The sequence below is a fragment of the Strongylocentrotus purpuratus genome, unplaced genomic scaffold (assembly GCF_000002235.5).
Source record: "Strongylocentrotus purpuratus isolate Spur 01 unplaced genomic scaffold, Spur_5.0 spur5_scaffold_15, whole genome shotgun sequence".
Taxonomy (NCBI): domain Eukaryota; kingdom Metazoa; phylum Echinodermata; class Echinoidea; order Camarodonta; family Strongylocentrotidae; genus Strongylocentrotus; species Strongylocentrotus purpuratus.
The window spans coordinates 34,383,287-34,406,386 of record NW_022145600.1 but is presented as its reverse complement, the minus strand read 5'-3'; the positions used below and the strand labels follow the sequence as shown (position 1 = coordinate 34,406,386).

The following is a 23,100-nucleotide window of genomic DNA, read 5'->3' as shown; positions in this document are numbered from 1 at the left end:
ATATTCTCTTTTAGTACACTATTACAGTGATAAACTGCAAGTTGGGTAATATATCTCCTTTTGCAATGGATAATAATGGGACGTTGCCTACATGTAAACACTAGATGAAGGCCTATGGCGTACCAGCAAACTGACAATACACATGACATAAAAGAGTTTGGGTAATTGCCAAAGGAGAAAGCCTTACAGGGACAAGCCAAGCTTGATACTTAAAGGTCACAGTCAACAATATTGAAAGATTTTGTTGTGGTTAAATTTATTTTTAAATGCTATGTTGGAGGGGGAAAAAATGATTTTCAAAATTTTAACATCATTTATGACATTGAAAGAGAAATTTTGCTCTTCTCAGAAATCAAAATACATACACTTATATGTTTATCAGTTTGATGATTACACACCGTTTACATTTGTACATTGTTATTTTAATAGCACAACTGTCGGTTTAGGAAGTTTCTTTCTATCACAAACTTGAAAGGAGCACACAAATACATGCATATAATGGAAATAAGGTTTGTTAATTAATGTCAATATCGCATGCACATTTTAAAGATTAAGACAACAATGTCCATGTTGACAATAACCCATATTTTCATGTTTTGTAAGACTGAAGTTCTACCAAATGGACTAACACTTGAGGTGGAAGACAGCATCTTAGATTCTTGATGCTCTCAGAACTTGATTTCATTACTCTTTAGAATCTAGAATGCATACCCGGTATGATGACGTCAAGATACATCTGTCATTGCTGAGTCCATGCCAATTCTGTTAGAAATGAATATTCCTTTGAGAATCACTTTCCGACTTCACACAGACAATTCCTTGATGCTGTTCTTTCAGCAGACATACACATCCTCAGGAAGTTGTATTCTACATATGAATTCATGTTGGAAGTGATACTCCCTTGCCTAAAGCGGTGCCATTGAGAGGTGCCATTGAGAAGTTGGCTATGACGATAGTTCAAATAACAGCTTTTGCTTTTTACTCCTTGATGACATGTTGACTTTTTAGAACATCAAAAAGAGTGAAGTCATTCCATGCATCATACTACGAAAAATTCATGAGGTCTGTAGGAATGATTATAAAGGACAGTTTTGCCAATGATTATGTAAGGCATTATGTAGCATCATTTGCTTTTCTCCTGTAAAAGATATTCAGAGTCTAGGTAGGCTGTCCAGTAACAATCATCCATGTTCCCCATCAACTGTCAGAATCACCATGACCAAGATCTTGTTTTGGGAAGAGATTTTATAATTTTGATTATAAAAATAAGTTCATTTATTTTCTGTAAAGGAAATCGGTTGTTATAAGTTTTTGCAAATGGCAACATGATTTTTCCCTTTTTTCCTTCATTAATATTCTTTTGACATGACATGACATGTAATATCTTCATAGTTCATACCAGAGAGCTTATGATTGACATGTTGTATATAAATAAAGTTGAATCAAGTCTTTATATTACTGACATTATTTCAGCCCATTTAGTACAACATTTGAGTGCAACTTCTCTCTGTTTACATTCAATCTATCTGCAGTGAAGATGTAAAGAGTGTCTTAGCACGCTTAGCCATATTCCTTGCCAACAAGCACAGCGTACATGCCCTTGAGCTTATGACCACTATGTTGTAGATGGATGAGAAAATGTTGTTAGCATTAAAGCCCGCTGCACTATTTTGGCCAGTGGGATTAGACCTCCCTGCATGGTCACTGACATGTGGTTATCTCATCAAATCAGCTCTCAATTAACATAAGTTAAAAGGGATCATGGGGGACCAATGGTCACTGTTTAGGCATTGCTTTTCTATATAGAGGGCGCAAGTAGCTATAAGTAGTGCAGTGGGGCTTTATTTTGATATTATTTTGTGCCATAGAAAATTACTTTACTATAACTCTCTTTCTCTGTTTTATCTACAGTGAAGATGTAAAGAGTGTCTCAGCACGCCTAGCCACATTCCTTGCCAACAAGCACTACCTCCATGCCACGGAGCTCGTGACCAAGACCATGGGCCAGCTGGACGGGGACCTCAAGGGAGTCGAGGCCCTCAGTGAGACCAGGATAGAGATGTTTGCCAGGAAAGATGTAAGTCGGCAGTACAGTCACAGAGGTCTAAAATCCATGGTTTCCCCAGAGGAATGTGATGTACAAAGCTGAAAAGACAATTTAGATTAATTAGAGTAATTTTTAGTGCATTGTAATTTTAGTTACACTGGTCTTCTAGAACCAACATTTCAGTTCAGGAAGATTTATTTGTAATCGTCAAAGGTCAGAACTTTGTAAGAAGTCTTTAATCACAGAATGTACTCCTTGAAGTTTAGATATTATTCAAACAAATCAGCTACACAACCTGAAATAGCATGCAATTGATTGAAATTCAATTTTAAGACTCATGAAAAACCATGAGTTATAATAAAGAGGCCTCTGGTATTGCAAATAGCTAAAACCAGCTGGGTAACAACAATGGAGGACTCTAAAGCAGTCTGTATAGACAGGTTTCACTGTATGATAACGATGATCCTATCATGAATATTAATCACCCTCCTCTTGCTCTCAAATCTTCAGCAACTCAACACAACCCTCCTGAAGGAGCTCAGGGAGCACCTCTATGAGAAGTCGGCCACCACATTCCAAACAAACTTCAGCCGCGGAGGATCCCTTCGAGGCTCGGGAGGGATCAGCGGAGAAGTATCGCCCAAGTTGTCACGGAAACAGGCCCTCATCGAGATGGCAGGGTCAGCCAGGAAAGCTGCATCTAAAACACCAAGAAGTATGTATATCTTTCATTTGGTGTGTTATTGCATTGTACATCAAGGCCTTACAAAGAGTTAATATTAATCACAACTTATTTGCGATCGATATCAATCGCAACTATGTACATAAGGGATAGGGGGCTGCAAACTTACGATTGATTAGAGGACTTGGACTTACGATTGATTTGGATCAATTGCAATTCTTTATAAGACGGGGGCCCAGGACTCTTGTGAGTGCATTAAGCTTTGATACATCCAGTGTAAGAGTCTGAGACAACTACACCCTTGCGAAATACACCAAGATTGTCACCCTTTTATAATCAGGGCAACTACTATTAAAACAATACGCAGAGCTGCCAACCTTCCCGTTTTTGGCCGGAATTACTCTGTGTTCTCCTCCAAATTTCGGTACTACCTGTTTTCTTCATAAAATACGTTTTTTAATTTTTTTTTAAAATTTGTATTTATTTATTTATAATTTTTTTTTAAATATTTGTTTAAACATACCGCACATCAAACAACTGTCATAAAATGCTGATTTGATCACAAATTCAATAGAAAACTAAGTTTAAAACATACTTGAAAACATACTTGAAGAGAAAAATATTCTTTAAAAAAATGAAATGCCGATAATACCAATCATATCATATATGACATAATAGTCATATATGACTTAGCCCTTTGATATTAAAGATGTGTATTAAACATGTAATACAGAAGAGTCTTCCTCATATCATTTTGCCTATACTCCATTCTCTCTACCTCCTACAGAATCACCTTTGTTGAGTGCTAGCTCCGATGAGGAGAATCGACCAATCACAGAAGACCTGACAACAGATCCGGAGATAAACGTTGACCATTACATCGCAATCTTGGTAGAGTCACTGTCATTACTGAAGAGAATACCAGAGGCTGTGGAGGTGAGAATGCCACTCCAGGGGAGTGTTTCACAAAGACTAAGATCGACTTAAAGTTGGACTTAACTATGGCAGGCTGTTCATGCCTTTGTTCGCTCTCACTACGTACAGGCATTAGTCTCTCAAGGGACGTACAAATCATGGTCACAAATCTACAAAATTTACATTTTTGATAAGTCATTATTCAAGGAAAAAATATTATCTAAAAATCATAATTGAGAGACCAATAGTGAGAGCAACCAGTGGCATGAATAGCCTGTCATAGTTAAGTCCAACTTAAAGTCGATCTTAGTCTTTGTGAAACACTCCCCAGTAGTGTTACCCAACTAATCTGGTAGATAGTTGACAATGAATGATGATAATTACTCAATGAGGCAAAATCTGCCAAAGTATGGTGAAAGAATCCTGAGACAGATGTAGATCATTACATTGCCATCTTGGTCTCTCTCTCTCTCTCTCAATCTCTCTCTCTCTCTCTCTCTCTCTCTCTACCCCAAGCTGTAGAGGTGAGGAATATCACTTAAATAGTATTTTACACTGGGTCACGATACTCGTAGGTCAAGAGGTCAAGGTTTAAATGGGCTTGAAAACTGGAAGATGGTATGTGACAAAGGAGATTGAGGAGTAACTTGTAACTGGTGGTAGTACCATTCTCACATATTGTGCACTCTTTGGGAATCAGTAGGGACCTTTCTTTGTAGCATGACAAATTATTTACATACACTGTAATGAGAGCTGGGATGTTGTTCCATTTTTCTTCTCATGCTGCTCTTTAACAATCTTCAGTGATTTTTAAACACTGGCCAGTACTGATTCTCTGTTGACTTCATGATACCATATGGAATGCTTTGCAGTGCTGCCAACCATTACGTTTTTCGTGGAATTATTCTGTTTTTTCCCTCAAAATTACGGAAATGCGTTTTTTCTTCATAAAATACTTTTTTTTTAAAACTTTTTTTGTTGCACATACACCACATCAACCAAATGCCCTAAAATGTTGAACACTACTTCAATAGAAAACTTCAATAGAGATTTATGATTTACAAATAGTAAATGAGAAACAAAGGAAAAAAAAAGTGAAAGGCGTAAATAATGTCCAAAAAAATGAAACGCTGATAATACCCCTAAAACAACAAAAAAAAATTACCTACTTGTAAATAAACTATAGGTCCTAATATGGAAATAACAGCATTAGGGATGGACATTCTGCATTGGAAGTGTCGTGCGTGGTTGTAAGTTTCATTTTAATGGATTCCTTTTTTTTTTGCTTGAAATTCCTTGTTTTTTGCCATCATGGTTCCTTTTTTTGGTTGCACAAGGTTGGCAGCTCTGGCTTTGTCATGGAATAAATGTTCAATTACATTTGTAAACAGCAATCAATTTTTTTTTCTTGTCATAGGCAATCAAGGGTGAAGTACAGTCTGAGCTGGCTCAGATTGTCCACAAGTCAACGACAGAGGTTGCAGATAAGTAAGTTGATGTCTAGTATATAATACACCAGTTTACGGTTGAGTGCGCCATTTTAAACAAAGCCAATGACCTAGAGGTCATGTATTTATGCGTAAATTAAGATTGCGCCCATGCAAATTATGATGACATCACTGCCTACGCGCTGCGTTTTGCGCGCACATCATCATTTGCATGGGCGCAATTTTAATTTACGCATAAATACCACTGGTCAAAGGTTATTGGCTTTGTTTCAGGGCCAATGACCTGAGGTCAACTGTCTGCGCATGCGCACTGATACAACCGTAAACTGGTGTATTGATCTTTGAGTCATGTGATATGTTTCTTTTGAAGTCTTACACAGACTTTACTGCCTTCTGAAATGTGTAAGTCCTCTCTACAGAGAGAATACATAAAGATCTGCAATCCAAAGGACTAACAAAAATATCACAGGAAATAAGGATGGGTAGATCGAGATGGTGTGGACCTGTTGTTAGGAAAGAGGGAAGCCAATGGCTACAGAAAGCAATGAATTTCCCAGTGGTCAGCTTAAAACTTTACCTATGGTAGACCTTACACAACTGGGAAAGAGACATTAGAAAAAGTTATGAGAGTTGTCTGGTCTCATCTAGGGCAATGCTGAAGACCAGGTGGCTTGGAGAAAGGCCATCAAGGAAATGCAATACCCATCCCACAGTGTGAGAAAACAGACATTTGAAGTGACAAGTGACAAAATATAATTAGTGATATTAATCTGGATTTGTATAGCATTTGAAGCTTCGCACATAACAGACATTATTAAATATATAACTGATTATCAATTATTTAAACATATTTGTGGCTTACACCCAGTAAATAAGATCAATTAAATAATTGAAATTTCTCCCAGTAAGCATTACATTTATAAAAGTAACTGATTATGGATGAATATTTTGTTTCTGTTTTATAGTGCCAAACAGCGCGGAGAGAACATCATGCAGCAGAACCAACCCAAACTCCTTGAAGAGCTCTTAGATCTCATCTTTGAGAGGTTCAAGTGTGTGGCCTCTGCTCATATGTGTGTACTAGGAGCTCTCCAGAGAATAACAGTAAGCTTCCTCTTCTTCTTCTTCTTCTTCTTCTTCTTCTCCTTCTCCTTCCCCACCTATTCCTCTTTGTCTTAATTCTCAGGTTTTTGGCATCTACCTTGTTTCTATTCCTTTTCCTTTATTCTTTCTTTTCTTCACTATCCCTTCCTCTTCCTCCTTTCCCCTTTTCTTCAACCTGGAATACCATATAGTATATTTACTTACACAGCTATTAAAGTGGTTGACCACTTCAGATGATTCAAGGAAGGTTTATTCTTTCAATACCCAAATTTCAGAGTGAACAAGACAGTGAATGTCTGAACATTTTTCAAAGCCCTGGAGAAAATATGAATCTAGTAAATATCTGAAATACTAGACCAGGAGGGGGACCAAGAGGGAAACCAAGAACTTACTGGGAGTAAAACATCAACACATGGAGTGAAATGACTCTGCAAGAGTGTACTAGGATGGCAGAAAACAGAGATTTGTGGAAAAATGTTGCAATCAACCTCTGAACTGAGAGAAGATATTTTGATACATGAATTTAAAAATCAGTATGATCGAATGATGGTTTGTGTATTACACTAATTTTGTCAATCTGCATCTTTATCTCATGTTCTTTTCAGGCAAGTGGAGATGTCCAGCTGTACACAATGGGAGATATTTGGTCCAAGATTCAAACACAGGTAAAGTCACTTTCACTTGCATTAATTTCATGTATTGCAGCTATGAAAATACAGTGGTTGTAAATTCCCTATTTCCAAAACATAGAATCACATGTACATGTAATATATTGGTTCTCAGACATTCATCTTGGCTAGAAATCTGTAAGAACAATATAGCTCACCTATAATCTGGCAAACAACTGTCTTGAAAGGAGTTTGCATTTGAATGTTCCTTTACTCTTCTCTTTGCACATTCATTGATGTCACCAATAAACTTTACCTTTTAATTTTTGTTTTGTTTTGTTATTGCTCAGCTTCAAATGATCCTGAGTAGCTACCTGGATGTAAGGAATGTAACAGCTACAGCTCAGCAAGCCACAACAGCATTTACTGAAGTTAGCGCTAGGTAAGTATTATAACTATTCTTACAATGTTCATTTCCTTGTCATGGCATCAACAAGGTTTAACTATATGAGCTCTCAACAACTTATTTATGCTTCAGCTGAAAATATTAATGGATATTAGGTAACTCATTAAATAATATTAATAACATTTCATTGACACATGGAAAGGGCATGGACGCAAAATTATCTTTCAAAGAAATAGTATAAATTTTACCATTGGTTTATTAGTAAGTTGTGAAATTAGTTGGCCATTTCATCTTTATTAATTTCTATTAGGCCTAAAAAAAAAAATGAATGAATAAACAAAAATATGTATTTTGTTTGTTGGGATAAATGGGATATAAATGCATAAAATCAAATCATTCCCAAATTCTCACTGCCCTAGTTTCAAAATCCTACTAGCGTAAACATCTCGATCAACACAACATTGCAATCCATGGATTATTATGAGGTGAAAAAAGATATGAATGGAATGATGACGCTGAAACACATGTATTAACGCACTACAAACTGAGAAATATCAGCCAAAAGAGGGCGAGGGGAAAAAAAAAATTCAAAACGAAAAATATCGGAACGAACAAAAAAAAAAACTTTTCCGACCGACCGACCCATGTTTTGGCACCCAAAGGGCAATGCAACAAGTTTTTATTTTAGGCCTTATAAGGATAATGAGAGTCATTTTTGTGTAAAATACCAATTTCATTAAATTTGTATCTATTATTTGCTCACTTTCTTCCTGTTATAATGTAAATGAATATTATAGAAGGAGCATGAAAATGATAACTTTGCTGTACATGTTATATGTCTCATATCTTTATTCATTTTCTCTCTCTTTCTCTCTTCCTGCAGTGATTTGAATACATATTTCAGCAGACGTAAGCAAGCCAGACAGAGGAAGGTTCCTCTATTCCGGTTCGATATGTCGTCTCATGCGATCAGTATGACCAACTACATGAGAGAACAGAAGCAAGAGTTCTATGGCTCGGTAAGTAGTGTGATGTTGTTAGAGGATTGTTTTACCTGACTGCTAGGAAAGTATGTGTATGCTTGTAAGTAAATAACCAGGGGACTGATGGCTCAAAGTCCTCTCTGAAGGGACTTGGTAATAAGCATTAAAGCCTTACCAAAGGGCATGAAGGCATTTACTTGGTTTTGAACCTGGGACCTCCCGTTTACTCGACCACTGCTCTACCACAGCTCTACCACTGAGCCATCACCGCCTCCTATAGTATAATACCAGAACATATCTGCCTGAGGGACAGAAAATCATTTCTCCTTTCTTTAGAAAATGTGGATCTTACTACAAGACACACAGCTGTAGCTCAGTTACACAACTATTTTGAGATAACTGTAAACAAAATACAGTACTCGAGTGAGAAGAATCCATTAATATTACAGGCTTCTGAATTTATTTACCATCCTTATCCTTATTTATTTATAATAAAATTGGGAAAGCCTTTATGCTGCTTATATGAAATTGTTTTTAAACTGTTTTGTACCAGGTATGATTTTCATTTGCATATATAGATCATTTATGATTGGTTGTTGGTTTTTTTCTTTTCTTGACAGGATAATTTCATAAAGCATTTGCATTAAGGGCTTTGTAGATTTTAAAGTCAGATTTACTTTTAAGAATGTCTTTCAATGTTTTTTCCATAGGATGGTCAAGTGCTAGCAGAAGATGAGACAAGTGAACAGACTCAGATGGTTTGTAAACCTAGTATTAAGAACATCACCATCATCTTCAAACCACTCAACAGATTCATCAAAGATATTGAGGCTTCTATGAACGTCACAAATGGGTGAGTTTGGGTTTAGAAAATGGAGAAAATATAGGTGGCTAAAAAAGAATGTACATGTAGGCTGTCAGTTGGATGAGTAAGTCTATTTAACTGCATATATCACATACTGTTATTTGTTGGATCTGTCTCATAATAAACCTGAAAGCTTTATGTAAAATATTGAGCCATGTTTCTCCCAACTCTAGAATAAGAAATTAGTTTTGGAATTAGAATGGTGAATTATTACATTTAGTTATGTATTCTACAAGTATTGCAAAGTTTCAATATGGGAGGAAAATAGCTGAAGAGACTCTCAAAGATAGAGATTAAATCAGTTCAAAAAAGTGGGAAAATTTATGATCCATCCTTTTTTATTAGTACTCCATGAATATCAGCTATTAACTTTGAATACTGGTATCAATGATGAACACATTGTTTGTAGCTTGTAGAATTTTTTATCGAAGAGGCAAATGGATATTGTCATCAAGGTTATATTGTGATTTCTCATGGTTGTATTTTTCAGAAATCACTGCACATTACATCATTTTGTAAGTGACTTTGTGAAGGAGATCTTCCTAGGTTATCTTCAAGGTGACATTGAGGAGGATCTACAAGCTGCTACCAAAGGTTTGTCAAAACAGCTCAAATTTATTTTTAAAGATAAATAATGGATTTTTTTATGAATAATGGTAAAGAATTTTGGTTGCTTTTTGGTGATACCTGTAGTAGCACTAATGTTGAAAAAAAAATTGCAACAAATAATATTTGTGACATATGACAATTTTGATATTAAACTCACCAATTCAATTAGAGCAATTTTTTTTTTTTACTGATAGGAAGTTTATTTCCAAAGATGCTGTATGTTCTCTTCTATCTATGAGACTAAATAATTGTGATATCATGTACAGTATGTTAAGAATATGGTGATTTAAATTGCTTGTCCAATTTGCTCTTATTTTATGAGTGTATGAACATAATTAGGCTACTTATGCCTAAATGTGTGACTGTACAATAAATTGATCAATTCCTTTGACCATAGAGGAAGTGAATGATTCATCAATTTTTTTTCACTTGACCTCACAGGAAGTGAATCCCTGAAGTCACTAGTGGACGTGCAGACCCAGAAGACCATGGGCGCCCCCTGTCCTCTACTCCAGGCCGTGGTCACTATGGACAAGGCCGTATCCTCGCTCCGTCAACTGACCACTGACTTGCCATCGTATGCTGACCAGTTCCTTCAGATGCTGTGCACTATCTTACAGGATTACAAGGAGACCTGCTATGCTACATACAGAGGTAACAAATTTAATCTTTTTTCAAAAGAGACTGGAGAATTTTTTTAATAGAGACAAAAAATATCATTCAGGAGAGAATAACAAATAAGTGTGTAAAGATGTTATCTTCATAGGGCTACTGTCATTGACATAAATGACAAGTTTAGAAATTGTGACAAGCCATGATGAAGAAATAAATCCAATAGCTCGAGGCACTTCAGAAAGATGTATGCATTGAATTTGGTTACATTACAAATCTGTGTTGTGAGGACCATACGTCACAAAAAATGCACTGTGGGGGAAAACCTGCTCGATCATTTTAAACTTTTTTTTTTTGCTCATTAAACAAAATTATTGAAAATAAATCTGAGCACCATTTTCCAAAACCAAGTTATATTTGGGCTTTTTTAGATTTTTATCTCATCTAATCAGCTCAACTTTTCAGTGGAGTGGACTTGTACTTTAAATAATTTGTTGTTGTCTCCTAAGGAATATCTATATTTTAATGGCTATGTTTAGCTCAAAGTGTACAAAACAGTTAGTTGTAAACTGAAAAAGGATTGCTGTTTCAAAACAGTCAGTCGACCTTTCAGATACAGTATGAACGTAGTTTTTTTTTAATAGAGAAGCTATTATGGCTCAGTGGTTAGAGTTGAGTTCTGAGTTAGGCTTCAAGACTGACCTGATGCTCTACCACCTAAGTCCCCTTTAGCAAGGCATTGATTCTAGCCCCTCAGATAGAACTTGAAGATGTAGACAAGAAGATCCTCCTGATGCGTACTTACAAGCACGTTCTGTCTTAGTATCCAAGCTGAGAACAAAACAGTCAGTCAATGCTTATTGTTGGGTTTGTTGGCACTATCCATCGATTCCGATGATTTCTGCCAGGCTTGGTGTGAGAGGGCGTCTTGCTCTTTCTTCTGCAGCTCTACTTATGTTTCTGTGATTCGGATACTTGCCTGGTGTGTGAGATAAAGACTTCCCTTACCCTTTGTTATTGGTGTAGTGCAAGGTTATGGAGGATAAATGCTATTATACTGTTGGTTTGCATTGCCCAGGTCTAGTGCAACCCGAGTCAGAAGACAAGAGAATCTTCAGTGCATCCTGGGTGAAGGATACCGATATCAACCAGTGTCTACGCTACCTACCTAACTGGCTCAACCTACAGGAGGAGAGAAAGGCCGATAAAGACTCCATCGATCAGGTCCCAGAGACAATAGAAGATATCAGAGAGAGAAATGAGAAGGTAGATAACGTGGATGATATTGTCCAGATTAGTTATGTATAAATGACCAGGGGGGTGTTTCACAAACATCCTAAGTTGAACTTATCTATAAGTTGGACTTAACAGTTATGGAAAGCCGTTAGCACATTTGAAAATATTTTGTAAATATTTTAAAAGGCATAAAATGTTGATTCAAATCGTTCATATTTTCTACTATCAAGGAAATTTCACGTTCTTGATGTGGAATTTATGAACAATCTAAAGTACTTAAATTTTCGCTTTTGAATATATTTATTTTAAGGCTACAAATGGCTCTCCATAATTTTTATGCCTCCGTTACGAAGTAGCCGGAGGCATTATGTTTTCGTGTTTTCCTGCCAAACTTAGGTCATGTATATTACTTGCAGAGCCGATGAACTGATTAGATTTTGGGGTCACGAGGTCTAAGGTCACAGGGCACATTATGTATGCAAAAAATAGCTCGTGATCGTATAATCATTAGAACAGATTGATGGATTCCTGCCAAACTTCATTTATGTATCTTGCAGAGCCAATAAACTGAGTAGATTCTTGGTTCATAAGGTCAAAGGTCATGGGCTCATTATGTATGCAAAAATAGCTTGTGAACGCATTCTCATTAGAACTGACAGATGGATTACTATTTAACTCAGGACATCTTGCAGAGCCAATGAACTGAGTAGATTTTAGGGTCATGAGGTCAAAGATCAAAGGGTCATATATGTATATGAGAAATTGCTTGTTGAATAATTGAAGAAAGGGAAAAATGAAGTTTGGGAGTCCAGCCGTAAATGGAGATATTAAGCTGTGAAGCTTATTTATTCGATCTGTAAAAAACAGATAAAATAACAGTGACAGATTTAGTATATCATTCTTGACATGAGATACAATACCAAACATCTGAATAAACCAAGTAATCTATAAAGATTCATTTAAACACATTTTGCCTCCGAACTATTAACTGTCAATCTTGACCTCGTCCTTTAACTATCAGATGTTCAGAGCCAATGGCTACAAAACCTTTTGCATTCTCTAATATATGCATTACTTTCAAACACTCATACTTTCAGAGTTTCTCAAACAGACCTGACTTCCCTTTAAACAGATTAATGTCAATTTGCATGAACCAAAATAAATGTAAACATCTCTATCTTGCATCTATACACAAGCTTGATTATTCACATTTATATGCACAGAATAATTTCTTCTAGAAACCTCAACATTGGATTGTCACTTTAAATGTATCGTATGACCTTCCACTGACTTTGACAGGCACCTAATTTGCATATTTATGCTCGTCTAAGAAAAACTGTTTTATAAAATGACTTCATACAATTTAACCCTGTTTGATGAATTAAACTTAAATATCTGACTTGCATAAAACTTCCCAGTAATAATCTAGAGATTACACTTCAATACAAAATAAACTATCTGGCATAACTTGTAATTTACACCTGTAATTTACACCTGTAATTTACATCTGTAATCTACTCCTGTAATCCACACATGCACTACACTACAGCAATCCTTTCGAGTTTCATTATTAACTCTTAAAATGATTAAACACTTTCTTTCAATTCTCAGTCCAAATACTATGCCAGAGGTGCAAAGCTTAACCTATCAGCTAGTCAATAAATGGTGGCTTGCAACTTTTAAGCAAGCTAAATCAAATTCCACAGACTAACTTTTGTCACCCAAACAAACTGCATAAAATCCAAGATTCTAGCATGCACAAATATAAACATCCTTTATCTTTAGGACTTCTACATATATACACTGTTTACTCTATAAATGACATAAAACGATATTTGCCTATTACTGTAATTCTGTTTTGACAATTATTATTGAACTGGAAAAAACACATGAATAAAAGTACGTCTTATGGGCGCGGCCATTTTAGGCGCAGCCATCTTGGAATTAATGCCACACGTGCATTATGCTAATGAGTTAAATACAGTTTTTTAGAATCCATTTTACAGTACAACTTGAATCTATCTTATTTTCCGTTTTATGAGTTCACATTCCAGTTTATATTAATCTAAACACTCACTTCTGTGGCGGGACAAAACTTCGTCGGGAATACTTGAATGGCAACTGACGGGTTAACTGGTAAATGAGTCAAACTGGACTACATTTCTGACTGCATCAGTGCTGACTGAAGAACATGGCGACAGTGCCGAACCTAACCTATGGTAGCTTATAAGAGCAAAAAAAGAGAAAATCTAAACCAAGCAAAAATCATCGCTCGGCGAAACACTTGTAATCACGATATTCTGAGAACCTGTTAATGGATTACAATTGAACTGGAATTTAAAAAAATTCTTCTGTTTTGGTTTGTAAAATTGCTCTATGACGGAGGCATCATTTTCGACTGCGCGCAGCCGAAGTTCCATCTAGTTAAATCCAACTTAGAGTTAAGTTCAACTTAGGATCTTTGTGAAACACCCCCTGAAGAGCATTATATATGGATTCTGTGGAATGTATGAAAGCCCATTTTTAAATGATTTTTCTTAAATATTGCTTCTTCATTGTTTAAAAGTGGTTTATCCAACCGATATTTGTGATTGTGATTGTAAATGATATTGATGATTTTGTGGATACAAAATATTCAGATTGAGATAATGATCTCATGATAAGGATGATTTTATGGTGTTCATAATTTGCTATTGTGATAGTGTTGTTTGACATCAGATTTCTTTTCAACTTTTATATGTTTATATAGTCATATGTGAACACAATTTTATTTCTAAAAATTAGATTACCAGCAGAACCATAACAATAAAACATTTTTCAATTTTCGTTTGTTAACAGGAGTCAGAATTACTAGTGACTAATTTAGGAGACAAACTTCTTCAAACCCATGAGGTCTTGACTGATCTAGGTTCCTTGAGATTACTTGCTAATCTTCATGAGAGTCTGGTAAGTTGAAAAAAAGACAATACAATTGATATTTGTTCATTTTCATTCAGGCGGTAATTGTTTATGTAATTTCTGTTTCAGCTCAAACAAGTAATAACAACAAGTGATTAGCCTCATTTACAAATGTGCTTAATTTCAGGTTTGGAATAAACAGCAGCATCTGCAAAATGTATGGTCAGTTATTGATGGTAGGATTACTTTGATGTGCTGGCTTGTCCAAGGAAAGGATAAGAATGCAGATAAAATGATAAAAATATGTACAAATCACTAGTTACATAGTAGTTTGAGTGTTTTGTCTATAACAAGTTATGTTGAATTTAATTTGAATTGTGTATGTATGAACGGTAATAATTTGTTATTCTTTTGTTAATGTTATTTGTTCATCTCCACCTCTTGCAGGAATGGTTTGCTTGCCGGGTAAGGAACTTTGCCGGTCAACTACCCAGTCAGGGATTCAACACGCTTACAGTCCAAGGATCAGTCTCATTGGTAAGTCTAGAGCAGCATTTTTAATTTGGAAGTGTTTTTAGTGGTCGAAGGGCTTCATATGGATAGAGGAGCCTAATGTTAAATATCTGCTTTACAATCTTGGCTTGAGAAATGCAGTTTGTTTGTAGGGGGACAGGGGTGGGATTTCTGTTGTATATGGGCTCATATTAATGTAAAGAGCATGTAGACATAATCTGTAAGCTCTTTTGTAGTATTATAGGGGCCAATATGTTATTTTTATGATTTTAAGTCAAAATTGAAAGTCAGTAAAGAAGAAAAACATGATTTGACATCCTCTGTTATGGTTTTATGATTTAAATTGATATATTGTTTATTATATTTTGTTTGTACCACAGGAAATCCCTCCTGTCGATATGAGTCTTCTACATTCCCTCATCGGTCTAGCCAAAGAGTTCCAGGACCTAGCTGATACATGTCTGTTAGTCCTTCATCTGGAAGTGAGACTTCACTGTTTCTTCTTCCTCATGCCAGTCACTAAACAGGTAAGAATCTAAAACTATTCATGCATGGATTATGATCAGATACTGATAGCACGTCATATTTCTGTTATTTTAGCATTTGTATTCATATACAGCACAACAATGCAGTATTTGTTGTTGGAAATGCATTTTAGTAGCTTTTAATTTGATTGTTATAAACGTGGGTAGTAATAGAAATAAATGTAATCAAGGCCTTTTGTTGTGTTATGTGAAATATGAGCTTTTCTTCTGTTCTTATTTGAATTTAAGAATTTTGTTTGTTACACATGTCTATACATTGTTCTCTGTTTACATTGGAGTTCAAGATGTGAAAGTGTGGAGAAGAAGTAAAATCTAGAAGGGGAAAAAAAAATTTAGAGAAGAGAAAAGAATAGGGTATTGCGAAAGAAGAAAAGACATATTGAAAGACATACAGATATACATACAGACAAATTAGATAAGTAGAGGCTAATGGAGATATAAGAAAGGTACATGCGTATACAAGGAGAAAATAATTTGAACGTGTAAATGTAAATACCTAGAGAAATTAAGTACATGTAGTTACATGCCAGTACTACAATACTTTCTTTGTATCTGCTTGCAGTCAAGTTTCTTCACGAGTGTTGATAGCGTGGATCCAGACCCCAATGTGATCAAGCTGAGTAAGGATCTTACCAGTCTGGAGGAAGCGTTGCACACCAGTCTACATCCAGCAAAGTTTAAGTAAGTGGTTTTGTATGATGTTGGCATTGTTGTTGTTGTTGTTGTATGGTGATGGGCCTGTCATTGATCAGACATGATGATGGAGATGGCAGTAGAAGGTGATGATGATGATGATGATGACCTTGGTGGTGGCGCATGTGGTGGTGGTAATAGTAAGAGGGTGATACTATGATACAGTGATGATATTGGTGATGATGATGATAGATTATCGTAATAGATGCTGCTGCTGATGAAGATGATGACGGTGATCTTGGTGGTGTCAGTGGTGTTGATGATTATGATTATGATGACAATGATGATTTATATGATTGTTGTGATGATGGTGATAATAACAAAGTGTTATTTTTGGTAAGACAAACACTGTTATAATTTATCGGTACAGGTAGTTGTAATATCAACAACATTTTCAGTAGATATGATAATAAATGAAACAAAAATTTAAAAAAGATCTTCACAGAATTTAGATTGAGTTTGTGTGTTTAGTGATTATAAGAGAGAACGTGATGCCATTTTTTTCTAAAGTTACTTATACCTTTGTCTTTCCTTCCTTCCCTCTTTCAGGTATGTGTTTGAAGGTCTAGGTCATCTTGTATCATATCTCCTGATCAACAGCTCACAGTACATCAAGAGAATCAATGAGAATGGAATCAAGAAGATGTAAGTTACAGCTTGTTATGTGACTCATATGTGATACAATATAAATTATATTCTCATTAACATTAACATTTTGTATTTAGTATTAATTGAATTATCATGTTGATATTTTAGTTTGAAATCTGGCCTGCTTTTATGCCTAGAAGAACAATTTGATTTGCAAAGGTGTATTGCATGATGAACAGCAGGTAGAAATACCTTGGATACTTTGTATATCAAGCTCATAAATCTAAAGTAATAGTAAAGTTAATGAGATGAGGAACTGATACTTTCCTTGATGAGAGATGAGAAGCCGAAATGTTCAAATACGTATGTAATAGAATTGGTTGTATTGTCAAAAGTATTTTAGTGCTTCAATATATAGTATAAAAAAGCAGCTAAAACTTTATTATTTTGGTTGAAGAATTCCCATTATAGCACAAAGTTATATTCTGACATACAATCATCTTCTTTTCCTCACAGGTGCCGAAACATCTTCATCTTACAGCAGAACCTGACCAACATCACCATGTCAAGAGAGACTGATTTGGACCATGCTAGGCAGTACTATGAACTCATGTACAAGACTACTGATGTAAGTTAATCTATGAATCTATGTTTAAGACCACATGAACATTGTTTTTAGTTTGTCACAACTGTCTACCTCACTATATTTTTATATCTCCCTGTCATCCTTTCTGTGAGGATGTATTTGATTTTGCAACTATGCTCCCACCATTTCTCATTCTATTTTGATGAAATTATTCTCTCTTTTTTTCAATTCTTTCTTCTCCTTGAGGGACAGAATTGAAGTGGTAGTCTTTGAAGTCATGTAGTGAGAAATAGACCTATTGGCTACAAGAACCTTTGACATATGCATGTAGCCTATGATTATGGAAATGAGAGAATTCAAAATTTAGCATCTTGACATATGTTGTGCAATTTACCCTGAATAGGCCTGTATTATTCTTATCCTGATTCTAAGTCATGTTTAACAAATGAAACTTGAACCTTAGTCCAACTGCATTTATAACTTAATGTGAAAATTCTCTAGATTTATTACAACAACAACAAAAATGAAAATGTTCTCTATTTTTGTTTGAATATTTCAGGACATTCTGAACAGCGTCGTTGAGCAAGGAGCTGCTTTCAAGGAGCTAGAGTATAGGAACATCATCAACCTCCTTCATCGAAGCAGCCCGGCTTACGATCAGAAATCAGTCGGACAGAGACTCAAGAAGCTTGAAGAGATTATGACTGAAGCTGTGTAAATTAAGCAGACATTTGGCAGTGGTGGACCCAGGATTCTCTGCCAGACAGGGTGCACAATTCTGTGACAAGCAAACAAAAGATGTTTTTCTTGTGAGGTTAATAATAATAATAGGCATTTCTATAGCGGCGTCTTTCTAGAAATTCTGTTCCGAGGCGCACCTTCTTTTTGCTATTACAGCGCTCCAGCATATCAAGGAATTAATTCCTGCCAGGTACCCATTTACCTCATCTGGGTCAAGTGTGGCAAAAGAAGATTTAATGCTTAAGAATTCTCTGACAAACTTTATTGTCCCCTCTTTTTCCTCCCCCTCCTTTTTGTAAGTGGGGTGGGGGCATTTTAATTTAGTGTCCTGGCTTTAAATGGGAATCTCTGCTCTTTTATAAATCAAGATTTCAAGTGAAAGGTACAATGAAATCAGTTTGATTACAAACATGTTGAAGTTTCAATGAGAAATTCAGAAAGATTAAATGCACTAACTTCAATTGGCCTGTATTATGCAGTAAACCGCATTTTGAGGTTGCTTTATTTCCAAACATTATTTTGATCTCAATATACCTGAGTTCATTCAATTTTGTACGGCAACTTCCCACAAGCACACTGTTTATTTATTTATTCTTTTATATTGGTATTGATAGCAATACAAACAATTTATGAGTCTCAATATGACAGACTTACAGTTTTTGCCATTTTCCGTTATTAATCTTAAAATCCCAAATCATCAAAATTTACTTCTTGTAGGGAAATAATTCTCCCATGTTGAATTTAATCATTATTCACTGAATGTCTGATATACTTACATGATAATGTGGTATATCTTGCCCTGTGAAATAGCTTTTATGATTTTTGTAATTTGTAATACATATATTTATTGTCACTTTAGCAAATTATTTAAGTGCTATATTTACTCTATGAAATGATACCAAACTATATACAATGACAAGGCATTCCATTTAGTGCTGTCAAAAGTATATCAGGGTGTTTATGCATTATTTTTATGCAAGTCAACGACAGGTGGGAAAAATATTGTTTTCCCTCATATCAACTAAGTTTGTTGGGATATGAGCTCCTGTATTCATAATTTAAATTATTTTATGACTGAATATCCTAATCTTTATTGAGCTTCTACTTAATTTATAGAACCAAAGTAGTTATTTTTGAACAAAGTATGTGCAATAGGAGTATTGTACCAAATAATATGTACTCGTATATAATGTAGTTCATTGTAAATTATGCATGTTGAAGTTGCATGTTATGGGTATGGAAAATCGTATGGTGTGTTCAATCTTTACTCTATATTTTTTTTGTATATGATGTGGATTTTTTTTCAAGAGAAATCAGAAGCATTAAATGGGGAATGGGGGAAATGTATTTTTCAGCCCCCAACTGTTGTGATATGTGACAAACCATCTCAAATTCTCTTATCAACCTCCAGACAGATATTATTGAGCTTAAATTCTTATGTCCATCATTTTCTACCACTTAGTGTGGCTTGGATGTTGAGTGGGTAAGTCCAGGGTTTTTATGTTCATTCCGTGCCCCATTATGAATAGACATTTAAATCAGAAGTGTAATTGTGCTTGATATTTCTTCTGATGTAAGTTCTAGGAATGCTGCAAAATTCATATGAACATCAAGTACAGGTCTCTAACTCTCTATCTCTAACATATGGGACAAAAATACTGTCTGCTTGATCAAGAATGGCCATGTGGGTCTCAAACAAGAAATCACTAGTTTCAGGTGATTTATTATTAATGGTTAAAAGTGAGCTCAGTAAATGTTTCTCATCATTAAAGGGAAAGTCCACCCCAAAAATAAGTTTGTTTCGATAGAGGCAGAATAATAAGAAAATCAGGTGAGTGAAAGTTTGAGCAAATTCTGAATGAAAATAAGAAAGTTATGAATTATTGAAGTTGTGATCAATCAAATACAAATTGGCAACTCATCAAAATGCTGTGTCTTCATCCAAAAAATGAAATTTACAGTAACCACAATCCCATATTAAAATCTTTGGTTTAATAATGTACATGTGCTCCATAAAAATCTCTTTTTGTTCACAATGATTTATATCCAAGATGCAGTGAGTTTTCAAGCTAGCCTAATGATCAATAAATGCCCATTTAATAAGTTTTATTTTGAAGATTCCAAAAGCCTTAATCCAATTGATCAAGACAACATCTATAGAAGAAAAAGAAATATTAATTTTCTTGACTGGTGAATGATAAACAATCATAATAATTTACTATGTTAATCATAAATGACCTAAAGAGATGAAACTTCATTTGTACAGGTTTTCCGATATTCTTGTAGGCAACATACAATAGTCACATGGCATCGTGGACTGAAGGTCTCTCCAAGTTCTAGTGAACTAATACATATAATTTTGTGTCATTTTGTCGACTCTCTTCAAATTAAACAAAAAATGCACTTCCCGATATGGCATTGTGCAGAGGTATTGCAGTTGTTGAATTTTTAATACTGTGTATATATGTCATGAACAAAGGTCTACCATGGCCTGCCAATGTTGTGCCATGACCAAAAAATGTACATGAAACACAACATGTTCAATAGAAAAGGCAAATTCCTACACAAGTCACATAGCTTCAAGCGAGAAAGGTGTTGACTCGTATCGGTATACTTATAAAGAGTTAACACTTCTGGCTCTTGACACACACACAATTTTCTATTAGAGACGAATAGTGCACAGTTATCAGGAACAAATAAGAAGTTACTTCATGAAACATAATTATTTCTTCACTATATCTGTGCTATATTATTATTAGTAGAATAGCTTAGTTACGAATACTATGTTCTCTATTCTACACCATATCTCATAATAACTGGTTGACATAGTCCGTCAATCGCTTGTTTAGGGCAGGGAACATGGCAGTGTGCTTGTCACCGCACTTGATGAGGCAGCCCTCGAGGTTCTTGCGGACCTTAGCCTCATCGGCAGACGACATCTTGTCTCGGATCTTGTCCTTGGCTTCATCTTGACACTGGAGGGTGCACCTCTGGAGCCGGTCCTGAAAACAAAACAAAGATGACGGTACAACTTTATGGCTCAAATATGATAATCTCAACCCGATGTTACCGATATCCATAGTATCATATATAGTGGACTGTCAGAGAGTGTTTGTGACATCAAGATAATGATCAAGATAACTTGGAAAATAATCATGCAAAATTTTGCGGACTACATTACATCTCAAAATAATTTACAATACCTCAAGTGCACTTTAGCAAGAAAGAAATATGGGAATTATTTCTCCTTTCTCCTTGGAAAGTTTGCTTGCAACTTTCCAACATGATTTTCAAGCTATTTAGGACACGTTCATCTTTTACCCTAGATGTTGAACAATACGTTTACCGGTAATCAAATTTGAGGTTTTCTCCTTACAACAGTAAACCCAAATATGGAATTATGTCATCAATACTCATCTTCAAAAACATTTCTTTTGAAAATCCTTGCAGAAGTGTGTGTTAAATGACATACTCTATCACATCATTGTACAATTTAAGTTATTTTTTAAACAAGTTTTGGGCTCCCAACACTTCAGAGGGGCTTTAAGACAGAAAAAATCTGTTTGTATGGATTATAAAAAACAAACAATAATGTCTGTCCATCATGCTCTCCTCCAACTCCCAGATGTGGGAGAGCGATTTGGCAAAGCCAGATGTGGTCTCAGTGGACCATATCCTGACTGACAAAGAATGATTTTGTTCGGTCTTGCATATTTTCTGCTTCAATTTAAAAAGTCAAAATGAAATAAAATGACCCTTTCTTACTAAGAAATCTGTCAATTCTTTCTGCACGTATTCTTCTGTTTGTTGTGCTGGCTGCTGACATCTCTGTATACATCCTTGCCGATCTCCTGATGATTGATCACAGCATCTTGCACTGCACAGATACATCTCTTTCTACAAAAATGAAAACAATGACAGTAAAATATGTTAAATGTTAGAAATTGAGAAGTTTAAACTTTATGAAACTTTAAAGTTTAAGCCAAAGACAAAGTGAAAGTAAAAATCATCGAGCCTAGATTTATATAGACATTATTATTACATTATAGCACTAAGTTAGAAACTTCGGTGGTAAGCCGCGCTTTATCAGTAGTGGCGCTGGTCCGAGAATGAGGATCGTCCTCATAAACGAGGATATCGATCCTCATAAACGCGGACAAAATGCATCCTCAAAAATAAGGATGGTCTGCATTTTTTGTCCGTCTTCCCGAGGATTTATTGCTCATAATGTGAAAGTCTCTGTACAAAGTCAATGTAAAATGTACCAAGAAAATCATCGCGGAATCGTTTTTCGCATCGCCAATGCGCCGATCAAAAATATGAATCGTCTGCGAAAATGCAGACAATCCTTATTTTTTAGGACGCATCCGTCCGCGTTTAGTATTTACGAAGACGATCTTCATTTATGCAGACGATCCTTATTGTCGGACCAGCGCCCAGTAGACTACTGATAACATTTAAAATCTGAACTTTGTTCTCAACACATCTGATTTTCCAAATGTACTTTAAACATAGATATTCAAACTGAATAATTAACACAAGCTGAAACAATGAAAATCTCAGAAACTCTGCCAGTTTGATGGGAACACATAACTCCGGGAAGCTCCAACACCGGCGCGCAGCTGCGCGCCGGTGTTGGAGCTTCCCGGAGTTAGGGAACACACAGCTACAATTACAAAGAAAATTCCGACACACACCAGACACACACCAAACTCAACACTTGGGACCGAAGACAGTAAAATTAGAACCATCAAATATCGTTGTAAATTTACCTGTAATTTACGAAGAACTGTATTATCTAAGTCATTGAGTAGTGACTTCATTCCTGAGTCAACCTTACTCTGGCATTCGTGCAACGCTGCTGATACGGAATCTGCCATTTTTCACAAAAAACAAGCTCTCATCAATCGAGAAAAGTTGATTAACTAAAAGCACATGGGCTAACCGCCTAAGCTAGTGAATTAATGTTGGAAAGTGATTTATTGCGCACCTGTCTCCGCACTCAAGTTCTTTCAAATTCT

The 23,100-nt window shown here is 35.6% G+C and overlaps 2 protein-coding genes across 3 annotated transcripts in view; one reads left to right on the top strand and one right to left on the bottom strand.

Annotated features, from left to right (window-relative positions):
* The window catches only part of LOC762621 (exocyst complex component 4), a 41,891-nt gene extending 22,585 nt beyond the window's left edge, over positions 1–19,306 (top strand). For both annotated transcript variants that reach the window (XM_030986296.1, XM_011662806.2), the window contains exons 5-23: positions 1,912–2,077; positions 2,558–2,762; positions 3,517–3,665; positions 5,062–5,132; positions 6,058–6,196; positions 6,802–6,861; positions 7,155–7,246; positions 8,094–8,229; positions 8,904–9,046; positions 9,549–9,652; positions 10,109–10,321; positions 11,358–11,545; positions 14,354–14,461; positions 14,861–14,950; positions 15,307–15,453; positions 16,034–16,152; positions 16,714–16,809; positions 17,269–17,380; positions 17,898–19,306. In XM_030986296.1, the coding sequence (XP_030842156.1) occupies positions 1,912–2,077; positions 2,558–2,762; positions 3,517–3,665; positions 5,062–5,132; positions 6,058–6,196; positions 6,802–6,861; positions 7,155–7,246; positions 8,094–8,229; positions 8,904–9,046; positions 9,549–9,652; positions 10,109–10,321; positions 11,358–11,545; positions 14,354–14,461; positions 14,861–14,950; positions 15,307–15,453; positions 16,034–16,152; positions 16,714–16,809; positions 17,269–17,380; positions 17,898–18,056 (2,497 nt within the window). In that variant the 3' untranslated portion in view covers positions 18,057–19,306. The remainder of the gene's footprint in view (positions 1–1,911; positions 2,078–2,557; positions 2,763–3,516; positions 3,666–5,061; positions 5,133–6,057; positions 6,197–6,801; positions 6,862–7,154; positions 7,247–8,093; positions 8,230–8,903; positions 9,047–9,548; positions 9,653–10,108; positions 10,322–11,357; positions 11,546–14,353; positions 14,462–14,860; positions 14,951–15,306; positions 15,454–16,033; positions 16,153–16,713; positions 16,810–17,268; positions 17,381–17,897) is intronic.
* A 1,140-nt stretch (positions 19,307–20,446) lies between these two features.
* Positions 20,447–23,086, bottom strand: LOC762611 (protein FAM136A). The gene is made up of 3 exons (XM_011662807.2): positions 22,852–23,086; positions 21,845–21,976; positions 20,447–21,081 (listed from the first exon to the last, which is right to left on the bottom strand). The coding sequence occupies exons 1-3, from the start codon at positions 22,957–22,959 to the stop codon at positions 20,887–20,889; spliced, it is 435 nt and encodes a 144-aa protein (XP_011661109.2). The 5' UTR covers positions 22,960–23,086; the 3' UTR covers positions 20,447–20,886.
* Positions 23,087–23,100: the final 14 nt, after the last annotated feature.